We start from the raw sequence: 15709 nt of genomic DNA, 5'->3' as shown, positions 1-15709 counted from the left end.
CCGGGTTACCGGAACCGGTGGCCACTATGGACCAATTATTTTTTCTGGGGCTTAAAATTCAGGTTATTATCTGTCGAATGCAACCTGAAGCAACCTTCTAAGTGTAATCGTTTCGGAGATACAGGTCCTCAAAGTAGGGGCCTCAAAAAGGACTTTTTTCGGTTATAGCAGGTTCCCGGTGGCCACGGTGTCCAAAACCAGTTCTGCCGGTCGGATTCAGAAAGTAGACATTCTAGCCTTTCATTCGCGGTCAAGACATTCAAAATCGGTTACAATCTCGAATTTTGGCAGCCGAAAACATTTCTGGGTCCTATAGACCCGGAATACCATTGGTGTCAGTTTTTTTTTGGTGGGCACTTCCGGTGTCCACCGGAAGTTCATTTTTGGCCAGAATGTGTGTCTTAGTAAGTTACACAAAGTCAGAAAATTTCAGATCTCTAGGTGTTTTTGGTCAAAAGTTACAATCACTTTTATAGTGCTACTGGGTCCTATAGACCCGAAGACCATGCCCGGGTTAATCCGGCTGAAACTTTTTTGGTGCCTTCGGTATGCCCAAAGAAGCCATTTTGCATCATTAGTTTGTCCATATAATTTTCCATACAAATTTGGCAGCTGTCCATACAAAAATGATGTACGAAAATTCAAAAATCTGTATCTTTTGAAGGAATTTTTTGATCGATTTGGTGTCTTCGGCAAAGTTGTAGGTATGGATACGGACTACACTGGAAAAAAATGGTACACGGTAAAAAAAATTTGGTGATTTTTTTATTTAACTTTTTATCACTAAAACTTGATTTGCAAAAAAACACTATTTTTAATTTTTTTTATTTTTTGATATGTTTTAGAGGACATAAAAAGCCAACTTTTCAGAAATTTCCAGGTTGTGCAAAAAATCATTGACCGAGTTATAAATTTTTTAATCAATACTAATTTTTTCAAAAAATCGAAATTTTGGTCGCAAAAATTTTTTAACTTCATTTTTCGATGTAAAATTGAATTTGCAATCAAAAAGTACTTTAGTGAAATTTTGATAAAGTGCACCGTTTTCAAGTTATAGCCATTTTTATGTAACTTTTTTCAAAATAGTCGCAGTTTTTCATTTTTTTAAATTAGTGCACATGTTTGCCCACTTTTGAAAAAAATATTTTTGAAAAGCTGAGAAAATTCTCTATATTTTGCTTCTTCGGACTTTGTTGATACGACCTTTAGTTGCTGAGATATTGCAATGCAAAGGTTTAAAAACAGGAAAATTGATGTTTTCTAAGTCTCACACAAACAGCCCACCATTTTTCAATGTCGATATCTCAGCAACTAATGGTCCGATTTTCAATGTTAAAATATGAAACATTTGTGAAATTTTCCGATCTTTTCGAAAACAATATTTTCAAAATTTTCAAATCAAGACTAACATTTCAAAAAGGCCAAACATTCAATATTTCGCCCTTTTAAAATGTTAGTCTTGGTTTAAAATTTTTGAAAATATTGTTTTCGAAAAGATCGGAAAATTTCACAAATGTTTCATATTTTAACATTGAAAATCGGACCATTAGTTGCTGAGATATCGACATTGAAAAATGGTGGGCTGTTTGTGTGAGACTTAGAAAACATCAATTTTCCTGTTTTTAAACCTTTGCATTGCAATATCTCAGCAACTAAAGGTCGTATCAACAAAGTCCGATGAAGCAAAATATAGAGAATTTTCTCAGCTTTTCAAAAATATTTTTTTCAAAAGTGGGCAAACATGTGCACTAATTTTAAAAAATGAAAAACTGCGACTATTTTGAAAAAAGTTACATAAAAATGGCTATAACTTGAAAACGGTGCACTTTATCAAAATTTCACTGAAGTACTTTTTGATTGCAAATTCAATTTTACATCGAAAAATGAAGTTGAAAAATTTTTGCGACCAAAATTTCGATTTTTTGAAAAAATTAGTATTGATTAAAAAATTCATAACTCGGTCAATGATTTTTTGCACAACCTGGAAATTTCTGAAAAGTTGGCTTTTTATGTCCTCTAAAACATATCAAAAAATAAAAAAAATTAAAAATAGTGTTTTTTTGCAAATCAAGTTTTAGTGATAAAAAGTTAAATAAAAAAATCACCAATTTTTTTTACCGTGTACCATTTTTTTCCAGTGTAGTCCGTATCCATACCTACAACTTTGCCGAAGACACCAAATCGATCAAAAAATTCCTTCAAAAGATACAGATTTTTGAATTTTCGTACATCATTTTTGTATGGACAGCTGCCAAATTTGTATGGAAAATTATATGGACAAACTAATGATGCAAAATGGCTTCTTTGGGCATACCGAAGGCACCAAAAAAGTTTCAGCCGGATTAAAAAATACAAAAATTAAAATTGAAGAAAAAAGACCGATTTCGTAGAGAATTGCTCAGGTATAATCAATTGTCAGTTTGAGTTATTTAGGGTTGTAATTTGACAAATTTCTCTTTAGCCAAAAATTTAGTAAGAATTGACAAATATTTCTAACGTTTTCAGTACTATATTACAAGATTTAAGTTACATAACGTACATCTCCGAGTTAGAGTTATCGCACTACATTCAGGGTCGTTCAATTTGCTCAAATAAAACGATTATTTCACGTTCGATAGGTCGGTTTCCCTGTTCGGCTTCCGCTGTTCTCGAACGGCACACATAACCTCCTCCCCCGAGTTGATTGCGATAATTAAACAATTGATCCCCAAAGAGGAGGAGGCTCCATTGCACCGAGAGCTGTCGTCGCGATCTCTCTATACGAGATATGTCGAGCGGAACGGAGTACCGACATAACGTCAAACGTCGTTAATTTGATCAATTTTCCAATCAATCCACTCACACTCCATGTCGACCTAAGGAAGGTGCTCTGTTACCGACTTTGAATAGAGTTTTTTTTTAATTATAAATTCGCGAGAAACAAGCGTCATTTAATTTTCTTAGAATCTCCAATTTAGAATAAAAAGACAGAAAAAGCCCCACTTACCCTATAAATTTATTATAAAAAGCTGCAAAATGTATCAATTGCAGCCATCCATTCATAACTGGTCTCGTTCATTCATGAGTGTATTTCTTTCTCTCTCCCTCTCCATTCATCTCCCGTCGCAGATTCATCGCTCTGTCGCGGGTAATAATCGGATAAAACCGCATGGACGCCTTTTCAACGAAACGTAAGAAGCAGCAGCATTACAACACAACCGGTGACTTCAACAACTCGCCAGCCTCATATTCTAAACAGACGCAGAGGAAACGGAACATTCTCTCCAAGCAGGAGGTGAGTTTTTTTTAAATACTTATTTCTTTTTTTTTATATGATTGATTATTTATTTGGTTCAAATTCTGAACAAAACATTTTATTCTCTTATCTGTGCCTAAATTTTAAATCTATATTCATCATAATAAACTATTTTGATTTCAAGACATTTTCTCATATATATATTTTTTTATATTTGAGGTTCCAGAAAACCGGATACGGATTATATTTTGTATTTTTTTAACTCGTCTGAAACTATTGGGTGGCCATCAATAGAGCTAATAAAAACCATTTTGTTCATTGGTTCGTATACATATACAAGTCTCCATTAGGGCGACAATATATAAAAATCGTCATAAGGGAAAATTTCAAATTTTGGAAAATCTTAAGAGATACCCTCGATTGGCTCGATTCTTTAGATAAATACAAGTAACTGTGCCAACTTTGAGCCAAATCGGTTAAGGGACACTATAAACTTTTAAAGTTGGTGAAAACATATCTTTTCATACAAAAACGTCTTTTTTTAAATCACGTCATTGTTAACTCGGATTGTTTTGCGGTCTTCGACAAAGTTGCTAGGAATTCCCGAATCCCGGGAATTTTTAAAGACTAGGTTGTGGAAATAGATGAACAGTTCAATACAGTCCAGACTCGATTATTCGAAGGCCTTGGAAAAATTTCACTTCGGATAATCTAATCACGAAAAAAAAAATTGATTCGCTGTCTTATTTTTGATTGTCGAGCTTAAGTATGACCCCTAAACTACGCTAAATTGATTTACATTTTTTAATCCAAGATGGCGGCCAATATGGCGGGGACGAAATATTGAAAAACGGCATTTTATTATTTAATAAGCAATCAACTATTCAAATTTGACTAAAATGGGGTCGCAGAACTCGAATTTGATGTGGGTAATTCTCTACCAACTCACACGAAATCGGGAAAAGTTGCCCCGACCCCTCTTCGATTTGCGTGAAACTTTGTCCTAAGGGGTAACTTTCGTCCCTGATCACGAATCCGAGGTCCGTTTTTTGATATCTCGTGACGGAGGGGCGGTACGACCCCTTCCATTTTTGAACATGCGAAAAAAGAGGTGTTTTTCAATAATTTGCAGCCTGAAACGGTGATGAGATAGAAATTTATATGTAAAATTAGACGCCCGATTTGATGGCGTACTCAGAATTCCGAAAAAACGTATTTTTCATCGAAAAAAACACTAAAAAAGTTTTAAAAATTCTCCCATTTTCCGTTACTCGACTGTAAAAAATTTTGGAACATGTCATTTTATGGGAAATTTAATGTTCTTTTCGAATCTACATTGACCCAGAAGGGTCATTTTTTCATTTAGAACAAAATTTTTCATTTTAAAATTTCGTGTTTTTTCTAACTTTGCAGGGTTATTTTTTAGAGTGTAACAATGTTCTACAAAGTTGTAGAGCAGACAATTACAAAAATTTTAATATATAGACATAAGGGGTTTGCTTATAAACATCACGAGTTATCGCGATTTTACGAAAAAAAGTTTTGAAAAAGGTAATTTTTGCGTTTCTCTTTGTTTCGTCGTCCGTGTCTGTCGCGGGTGACGATGAACGGCCATGATCAAAGACGACCAACATTTTCAAAACTTTTTTTCGTAAAATCGCGATAACTCGTGATGTTTATAAGCAAACCCCTTATGTCTATATATTAAAATTTTTGTAATTGTCTGCTCTACAACTTTGTAGAACATTGTTACACTCTAAAAAATAACCCTGCAAAGTTAGAAAAAACACGAAATTTTAAAATGAAAAATTTTGTTCTAAATGAAAAATGACCCTTCTGGGTCAATGTAGATTCGAAAAGTACATTAAATTTCCCATAAAATGACTTGTTCCAAAAAATTTTACAGTCGAGTAACGGAAAATGGGAGAATTTTTAAAACTTTTTTAGTGTTTTTTTCGATGAAAAATACGTTTTTTCGGAATTCTGAGTACGCCATCAAATCGGGCGTCTAATTTTACATAAAAGTCCCTTTGACTCCAAATTTCTATCTCATCACCGTTTCAGGCTGCAAATTATTGAAAAACACCTCTTTTTTCGCATGTTCAAAAATGGAAGGGGTCGTACCACCCCTCCGTCACGAGATATCAAAAAACGGACCTCGGATTCGTGATCAGGGACAAAAGTTACCCCTTAGGACAAAGTTTCACGCAAATCGAAGAGGGGTCGGGGCAACTTTTCCCGATTTCGTGTGAGTTGGTAGAGAATTACCCATGTTTAAAACAAGAAAAAGAAAAAAAGACAAAAACATATTTTTTTTTGTTCGTGATTCGATTATCCGAAGTCCCATACAAACCTTCGGATAATCGAACTTCGGATAATCGAAACTTCGGATAATCGAGGCTTCGGATAATCGAGTCTGGACTGTACTTAGTAATCGATACCAATTTAAAAGCATTAAAATTTGTATTCGGCATAAATCAGCATTAATTTGTCTTACCTATTATTACAAATTATTTAACCCACCGGCAGTCGCATTTTAGTTTACAGATCCGCAAAATGCCTAGCGTTTTAAATATTTTCTATTTGATTTTAAATATTTATTTTATACTGGTTAAGAAAACAAAGAACAAATCAGGATCCATTTTTAATATATTTTAGGCTATTTAAAAACTGTCGTCCTTGTTTAGATTGAAGTGTAGATTATCATCAATTAATATTATTTAGCTTTATTTTATTATTTTAAGCTTGAAATACATATCAAATATAACGAAAACATAGGTTCCCGGGAATTCCCAGGATTCCAAAAATATTTTTCCCGTTTCCCGGGAAAATCCGAACCCGGAAAATTGTATGCCCTATTTTTTTTTTTTTTTTTTTGCTTTTCCCCATACATTTTTTCAATTTTCCCCATAAAAAAAGGTAAAAAGCGACCCTTAACCCTTTAATGAGTTGACTCAAAATTGGCAGAGTTACTTATTTTTACCTAGAGAATCGAGCCAGGAGTTATCAGTTACCTCTTAAAAAATTTCTTTAGGATTTGCAATTGTCATTGTCACCCTAGTCTCCATATACAGTATGTAAAAAAAGTATTTACACCCCTTGGGCACTACGCACATATTGTGATGAAACATCTAAACAATTTAATGTTGACAGAAACCTAGTACTACGTTTTGTTCAGAAACTCATGCCAGACATTTTGCTACAAAAAGCTCATGAAAAGATGATTTCTATAAAAAGTTATATAACAAATACTATTACGAAACTAAAAAAGGTGCAAAAAAAGTTTGTACACCTTTCGAAAAATTAATATAAATAATGTTATTTGTTGACAAATCACCATAAATCCAGTCTCCCAACTTCAAATAGGCATCCTTGACTGATTAAAAAAATAATTTGGATTGAATATAAAGTTTACTAACTACTTAGTATAAAAGTTTATATAACTCTGGAAATTCTATATAAAACTTATCTAAACTTAATTTTGCAAACTTTTAATTCAACTAAATGTCAATATATTACCATAGAATTGCTAAATAAACATTTTGGAGTGGGTATAACACCGTTTTGGGGGTATTTGTATCGATAGAATAGATTTTTCGTTGGAATTTCGTACCAACCCGGAATTACGTCGTCGGAAAATCCGCCGGCATCCGAACCGGTCCACAATTCTTAAGTCAACCTATGTGGAATCGGAAAGGGCATAAAATTTCCGATCTTTTGATACCCATACATCTAGGTTTTCTATAAAACCCACGATTTTAAATACCTAGGTAAAAACGTTGTTATGGTTTTGTTTGAGCAATCTGCCAAAAATGTATGGAATTTCGTAATTTTTGTTCTCGTGGATCAAACTTACTTTTTGCCCAGGTATTTAAAATCGTGGGTTTTATAGAAAACCTAGATGTATGGGTATCAAAAGATCGGAAATTTTATGCCCTTTCCGATGCCACATAGGTTGACTTAAGAATTGTGGACCGGTTCGGATGCCGGCGGATTTTCCGACGACATAATTCCGGGTTGGTACGAAATTCCAACGAAAAATCTATTCTATCGATACAAATACCCCCAAAACGGTGTTATACCCACTCCAAAATGTTTATTTAGCAATTCTATGGTAATATATTGACATTTAGTTGAATTAAAAGTTTGCAAAATTAAGTTTAGATAAGTTTTATATAGAATTTCCAGAGTTATATAAACTTTTATACTAAGTAGTTAGTAAACTTTATATTCAATCCAAATTATTTTTTTAATCAGTCAAGGATGCCTATTTGGAGTTGGGAGACTGGATTTATGGTGATTTGTCAACAAATAACATTATTTATGTTAATTTTTCGAAAGGTGTACAAACTTTTTTTGCACCTTTTTTATTTTCGTAATAGTATTTGTTATATAACTTTTTATAGAAATCATCTTTTCATGAGCTGTTTGTAGCAAAATGTTTGGCATGAGTTTTTGAACAAAACGTAGTACTAGGTTCCTGTCAAACTTTAAATTTTTTACATGTTTCATCACAAAATGTGCATAGTGCTCAAGGGGTGTAAATACTTTTTTTACATACTGTAATTTAAATACAAAATATGTGTGTTAATGGGTGGCGGTTAAAGTGGTGCTAATTATTTTGAAAAAATCTTGGTAATGAATTTTCTGATCGATTTGTTTTCTTTGGAATAGAGATAAAGGATAGGTTACACCATAAAAAATGCCTTTTTTACCATTAAAATGTTCAATCCTTATAATATTTTCAGAAATCGTCAGTAATGGAGACTGTTTCAAATCAAACTACATTTGGCTATACGTTGATCACAAATCTGGATTTTTCATCACTGAATTTAAGTCTTTTACGTTTTTTGAGTGTAATTAACTTTTTATTTAAGAATCACTATTTTTCAAATGAACAATTTAATATTTTGCTCGTGCTTCTTTTTGGCTCAAAAATATGGCTCTTTTTGTTTCTCTAATAAATAAAAAATCGAAAATCTTGGATTACAGATTTTGGGAATTCAACTTTTTGTAATTCAGCGATTCTACGTCAAACCAGCAGTATCGAGATCAAAAATGCTCCGATTTGACTCAAATTTGGCATGGGAGTTCATTGACCAAAATAAATAGACCCGTATTTTTAGGGATTTTCATAAAAATCACACTTAAAAAATATCATATCTCCGGAACGATTGAACCAATTTTGACTCGCAACACGTCAAAGAAAGGTTAGTTGAACCTTTATTGAAAAAAAAAAGACATTTAAAAAAAAGGATGAATACACTTACAGATCAAATGAAATCTTTGTTTGCTGATTTCAAGGTTTTGAGACCAAAGAGCACACAGCTGGAAATATGTTTTCATGATTTTCAAGAATTATTTACATAACATATCCAAAAATGGCGAATATTCATTAACAGGATTCTGAGAAATGATTTTTTGAAAAATAAATAAATATTGGAATTCGGTACATTGATTGTACATAAAGCACCATGCGTCTCCAGCAAAATGTACTAGGAACTCATTTCGACGGAGAAGCATGATACGATTGATATCAGTCCAGACTTGAATAACTATGCAAAGGCTTTTGAAAAATGTCATTGCGGATAATCGAATCACAAAGATGTTTTGATTGTCGAGTCTAAGTATGGCCCCTAAACTACCCTGAAGTGATTTAGATTTTTCGATCCAAGATGGCAGCCAAATTTTTAGACTTTTTCATGTTTTAAACTAGTTGCGTCCATCCCGGAAATTCCCGGGATTTTTTATTATTTGTCCCGGGAATTCCCGAAATTGGAAAAAAAACAAATTTTGGTCTGCAAATTGCGATTTGGTCGTGGAAATAGATAGCAAATTGAATATTTAGTTATCTATAACAATTTTAAAGCGTTAAAATGTTATATTCGGCATATATCTAGATTTTTTTTATAAGGTACAGTCATCCCTCATATTCGGAACAGTTTACAGAAAACTTTGACCCTTGAAATCCACAAATTCGGAACACTTTTTTCTTACGGATGTAAACAAACTTTGGATCTCCCCAGGAGTACATATTTGTAACAAAATAATGGCATCACTCACTGCAAACAGTGAAGCTCAAGCTTAGTGATGTTTTATCCATGGTCTAATAACTTTTTTTGTGAAAATATCAGTTAAATTCAGGTGTTCCACAATTGTGGGCGGCACAATAACATCCCACAATCATGGAACAGGCAATTTGGAGGCAGTGTTTTGATGCTCGGGATAAAATAGTCTTGAAGTGAAGTTTTTTGTTCAAAAAGTACTACTTTTACTAGTGAAATAGCAAGAAAATGTAAAATTAAAGGTCCTAAAAATAGTAGGGTCTAGAGAAAAGCTGCATTTGGCATGCTATTGACAAATTATCACAAAAGTGCTCCGAATTTGTGGGTGTTCCGAATATGTGGGATGACTGTACCTATTTAAACTGTAGTCCTGATTTTCCTAGTTGGCAATAGTATTTTAAAGATAATTTGTAAAATATGTTTTATATTTATGAAATTTAAAAATTATTTAAAATTTGACATTGATTTGTTTTTACAATTTTACAGTTTATTTGTTTTTTTTACATTTTGATAGATGTTTTGCCTTCCTCACCTAACTGAGGAAAGGCTATAAAATCACTCGAAAAATGAACTTCTTAATTTGACCTCGTAGACCCACCTTCACGTATACATATCGATTCAGAATCATGTTCTGAGCAAATGTCTGTGTGGATGTGTGTAGGTGGGTGGACAAAAAAATGTCACTCGATTATCTCCGGACTGGATGAACGGATTTTGACCGTATTAGTCTCATTCGATCCATCTTGGGGTCCCATAGGTCTCTATTTAAAATCAGCAAGTTTAGTTAAGTACTTCAGAAGTATTGCTAAAAAAACGATTTTGGCGTATGTTCGGAAGATTGTAAAAAGGGTGGTTTTTGCAAGAAAACCTATCATGTTATACATTTTTAGAAAGGTATTAAAAAGACCTTTCCAATGAGTTATTAGCACCTAAGTGTTATTTGTACACTTTTTGGAGGCCGGATCTCAGGCCGGATTTCAATGAAAATGATGTCCGGGTCTGTCATGCGACCTGTCGTTAGTTAGATAATCGAAAAACCTTTCAAATGAGCCTAAAACATCGAAGATCTAACAACCCTATCAAAAGTTATTAGCACTTAAGTGTTGTTTATACATATCTTCCATGCGAACTATCTTTGGATAGTTTTTTTTATCAGACCTTGCCGATGAGCCAGAAATATTGAAGGTCTGCGAACCCTATTATAAGAAATGAGTAATAAAGTTGATTTGTTAAACATGTTAAGGGGGAATGTTGCTATTTTTACTGAATGTTTTGACTTTATGAATGTGAGGAAGGCACCAACCACCTAAAGGTGGATTAAGTAACGTTTTTGCCTTTCTTACTAAAGAAAGGTATAGGTTTTACTTTAAGCCAGGACGTCATTTCCATCTTCGTAAATATGTCGATTCAGCATGAATTTTAAGCGGAAAAATCGCCAAAAAAAATCACATTGCATCGATTTTCGACGCTCTATCGATTCACCTTGACAGAAATCGTCTATCTCCAACCCTCGAATTTTGAGAAAATAAATTCCGTGGAGGTCGAGTGATGTTCGTATGTGGTAAAATTTTGCAAAATTTTGTGTCGCGCCGTTCTCAGCTCCCATATATCCGATTTCGATTCTTCTAAATGCAGATGAAAGCTAGTGTGCTGAACCTGGGCGAGTTGCCGCGCAAATTTCGAAATATCCATCTGTTTTCGGATGCGGCCAGACTTTTCAACAAAATACACAGTTTTCAAATGAAAATATGGTAAAATTTTTTCATTTTCATATCTTTTATTTATCTCAAAAATTGCATTTTTCGAGCCCTACAACCTCCCAAATTTTCATCCAGATTCATAATATGGTTCTGGAGTTAGAGCCGTTTGATTGACCTGGTTGTTAAAAATAGCTATCTCTGATTCTGTCACTTTCGTAGAAGCTGAATGGCTAGCTTCCCTGCACCGTGCGGCACACGCGGTTCACTTGTACCTCGGTCTTTCTTGTCTTGGTGCGCTGGTACGATGAACCAAAACACCAACACAGTCACACAAAAGGGCTCGTACCGAAACTAGAAAACCAAAACCGCGGTGTGCTTTGTTGGGAAGCTTGCTATGATCGCGTTTGTCATAAACGCTTGTTTGATTAGAAACGTACAAACATATTGTACGATTAAAAATATTCTTTTGGTGAAAATTGCGTTTTTTATTTCTTTTGGAAATCATATCATTCATAATACTCATAATATCATCATAATACTTTGCTTTCATCATAAGACTTTCTTTTGTGCTGACGTTATATATAATCAAAGTCGATGTTATTAATTGAAAGAAGTTCAACCATTGTTATATTCTTTAGTAAGAAAGGCTCTTTCTCACCCCAGGTGGGATTAAATCGGGTTTTTTAAGTAAAAGAGGCTATGGTTGACTCACCACACATAACCTTCGGACACATAGAATTGAGCATAAACTTGCAACAGAGCCCACAAAAGACCAGGGGGTCGTTAAAGGGGATTGCTTTGCTTTTTTTAGATGTTTTTTAACTTTTTTCTAGTCATGTCATATTAAAAAAAATATATCAAAGAAATATATTTATAAAATATTTATTTTATTTAAATCATATTGGATAAAAAATTGAAGTTTATTTAAAATCCAAAGCACAACAAAGAACAAAAAAGATCAATTTTTAATTTCTTTAAAGCTATTTTGAAACTGTCGTTCTTGTTTAGATTGAAGTGTTGATTATCAACAATTAATATTGTTGAGCTAATTCTATGATTTTAAGCTTTTGAAACATAAAAAAATATATTTAAAGCATAGATTTTATGACTTTTTAAAAAATTTCCCGGCATCCCTAGAATTCCCGGTATTTCAAAAATATTTTTTTCCATTTCCAGGGAAATTCGAAACCCAGGAAAATTGGACGCCCTTTTTTAAACGTAAAACCGACTGCTGAATCGAATGCATTCATTGGTTTTCGAATGAAAAATTAGATGATTTTTGCACAAACTTTACAATTTGTGACGTAACTCAGACTTTTCCAAAAAGGGTCTTTGCGTTGTAACGTCACGGAAATTCTCAATGCCGTTTCTTTGCGAAAAATTGACCAATTTCGATCTAACCAGTTGCATTCGACGGGAAAGTCATTATATTTTCAGGATATGCATAAAATATCAGCCTTTGGAAAAATTGTTCCTGACCACCGGAGATATTTCGGATTTCCGGAGGTTTCAGGTGTTTTATTTTTGCTGATTGAGGATTGAGGAATGTGTCAAATAATGCATTTATTTACAATTTTACAAAGCTCTTGCAAAAATCAATTTCTTTTCAATTATATTTTAAACTCTAATATCATATTCTTTTCAATCTCTTCCCTCCTAGGTATTCCGCATGCTAGCCCCCCAACTAGACCCATTACCAAGGCGTATCGGTCGCCACAATCTCGCAGCATGGATGTTGTTAGAGTCTCCAATAGTATTAATACCAGCGAGCAACAGCAGTTACAGTCGCCGCAGCAACAGCCCCAGCAATTACAAACCCCCCAACAGCAGAATAGCGTCGGAAGTACCAAGGCCATCAACAGCAACGCCTACCAGACTCCCCGGAATGGCTTAAACCGTCAGCCGGCGGTCGGGGCCGGTTCTTCGTCGACGGGTTCGCTAGGTTCCGAGGGTCTGCTGCTGCACCAGGCCTCGGCCTCCAGCGATTCGGGCAACAGTTCGTGCGTGAGTGGTAGCGGCGTCGGCGGCGGGACGGCCCCGGACGACCCAGAGACAAAGAATGACGCCAGCTTTGGCAGTAGTGCTAGTGCGGGTGAAGTGATTGGGGTCGGGGAAGAAGACGCAGAAGAAGATGAACGGCAGTCACTGTTGCTGAAGAAGCCGTCGAAGAAGAAGGGCGCTACCATCTACGTGAACAAGGTGTACGACGAAGGGATTGGGTTGGGCGGTGGGACCGCACGTGGTAGCTCGACGGAAACGGACGACCGGGAAGACCCGGAAGAAGAGCGGGACTTGAAGCCACTGCTGGTGGAGAACGAAAAGCGTAAACCGCCGAAGAGTATCGTGAAGAGCCCGTCGAATCTTAGCTTTGGCGCGAAGGAAGCGGGTGGCGTCGGTCAGCGGCCGCGACTTAATCTACAGTTTCAGCAACCGGTGGAAACCGTCATCGACGATCGGCCGGTGCACCATGTGCAGTTTTCGAAGCAGCAGGACAACGGGTACTGTTACGGGCCGGAGCAGGACCTCGCCAATGGGACCAAGGTGGATCAGGCCGTTTGTGGCAGTCCGGTGGGAAGCATCCTGTCGAGGGCGTCCGGCGGTTCGAGTACGTCCTCGTCCGGATCTTCGTCGAACGAGAACAGCTCGCTTGGGGGTTATGCCGAGGCGCGACCACCGGACGGAGGTTGGGGTTGGGTGGTGTGCTTTGCGTCGTTTATGGTGAACCTGATTGCCGACGGTGTTACGTTTAGCTTTGGGGTGTTGTACGTGGAGCTGCTGTCGTACTTTGGAGAGGGGAAAGGTGAGTGGATTCGGGTTTTTACTGCAGGAAGCCGAATATCACTGTCTCTTATTCCATTCCAGGTAAAACCGCCTGGGTCGGTTCGCTGTTCATGGCAATGCCGCTGCTGTCCGGCCCAATCGCGTCCTTCCTAACGGATCGCTACGGATGCCGCAACGTGACGATCGTCGGCTCAATATTAGCCTCACTTGGGTTTGCCCTGTCCGCGTACGCCAACACGATCGAGATGCTGTACCTCACCTTTGGAGTGCTGGCCGGCTTCGGGCTGAGTCTGTGCTACGTGGCCGCCGTCGTGATCGTGGCGTACTACTTCGACAAGAAGCGCTCCTTCGCGACGGGACTGTCCGTGTGTGGTAGCGGCATCGGAACGTGCATCTTCGCCAAGGTGACGCAGATTCTGCTCGACGAGTACGGATGGCGTGGGACTACGCTCATACTGGCGGGCATCTTCCTCAACATGTGTCTTTGTGGCCTTTTGATGCGTGACTTGGAGTGGACCACGCACAAGTCGAAGCTGAAGCGGAAGCAGCAGAAGGAAGCGGACTCGTACTCGGTCAGCAACAGCACCAATACGGCCGGAACGGCCAGCAATTTGAACGCGACCGATGCGACGTCCGGCGGAGGTCCTGCTGCTGCAGGAGGACCACAGCAGCAGGGCGCCAGTGACCCGGAGGCCGCTCTGCTCGATCCCGACGATCCGCGACTTTTTAGTTCTTTAATCTCCTTCCCGACCTTCATCAAGAACGGCGAGAAGGTCCCGTTCGAAGTATTAGAATTACTCTACAAGCACCGAAATGTGCACGAGCACGTTTTGCAAAACTATCCCAATTTGCTACATTCTCGTAGCTTTAGCGAACCTCTAGCGCCTAAGAGCAACGAACTCAGCCCCGAAAAGACGATCAACCCGGAGCAGCGGGAACCGCTCGACGGGCAACACCACAAACGCCAGTTGAACCTCCCTCCCGGGGACGACCTCGAGCAAGCGGATCATCCCTTCCTGCGGCGTGCCCACAGCCATCGACCCACAACCGGCCTGCGAACGCCAACAACCGCCTACCTGAAAGATCTCCGCATGCATCGCCACTCGCTCACCTACCGTGGCGCCATGCTCAACATCCAGCGCTATCGGCTGCGGGCCTCATCATGTCCGGACATTTACCGCAACTCGATGACGACGATCGCCAAGGAGAAAACCGCCTGGTATCAGGGAATAGATGAGTTCAAAACACTGCTGGTCAGTATTCTGGACCTCTCCTATTTCCGTGATGTCCACTTTCTGCTGTTTGCCATCTCCAACTTTTTGCTGTACACGTGGTACGACGTGCCGTACGTGTACCTCACCGACAACGCCACCGAGATGGGCTTCTCGCCGTCCCAGTCGTCGATGCTGATCTCGATCATCGGAATCGTCAACATGGTGGGCGAGGTGAGTACGCAGTTTTATCTATATGAGGAAAGGAAATTTGTGCAACTGGTTTGACATTTTGAAAGTTTTTAGATCTCGTACGATTTTTGCAACCAGTTAAAGATAGATCGTAAAAATGTACGACATCTTGCATAAAGTTGCACCACTTTTCTCCTACTTTATTAAGTATTACCTACTTTAAACAAACTAAATCGATCATATTTTGATCTGGATTATTGCCGTAATAACCGTAATAAAACAATAAGTTATGTTGAAAATATGTACACTTTAAGTCAAAACTCGGAACTCATATGCAAAAATTTGGAACAAAAGATAAGAATAACAGCTACAAACCTTGTTTATCAAACAATAAGGCCTTAAATAACCATGGATTTCCCCGGGGGTTTTTTGACAAAGAACTTTGTCCTAAGGGCTCTATTCTGGTGAGGTGTCAATCCAGAAAAACGAAAAATGTCGCGCGTTACGAAAATGTTGCATGCTTGG

General features: G+C 37.4%; 1 protein-coding gene across 8 annotated transcripts in view; it reads left to right on the top strand.

Annotated features, from left to right (window-relative positions):
- Positions 1 to 15295, top strand: part of LOC120428045 (uncharacterized) — a 98653-nt gene extending 83358 nt beyond the window's left edge. For all 8 annotated transcript variants that reach the window (XM_052711261.1, XM_052711263.1, XM_052711259.1 and 5 more), the window contains 3 exons: positions 3109 to 3274; positions 12661 to 13800; positions 13863 to 15295. In XM_052711261.1, the coding sequence (XP_052567221.1) occupies positions 12729 to 13800; positions 13863 to 15280 (2490 nt within the window). In that variant the 5' untranslated portion in view covers positions 3109 to 3274; positions 12661 to 12728 and the 3' untranslated portion in view covers positions 15281 to 15295. The remainder of the gene's footprint in view (positions 1 to 3108; positions 3275 to 12660; positions 13801 to 13862) is intronic.
- The last annotated feature ends 414 nt before the right edge of the window (positions 15296 to 15709 follow it).

The sequence above is a fragment of the Culex pipiens genome, chromosome 3, assembly GCF_016801865.2.
Source record: "Culex pipiens pallens isolate TS chromosome 3, TS_CPP_V2, whole genome shotgun sequence".
NCBI lineage: Eukaryota > Metazoa > Arthropoda > Insecta > Diptera > Culicidae > Culex > Culex pipiens.
This window is presented reverse-complemented; position numbering and strand designations above follow the sequence as displayed.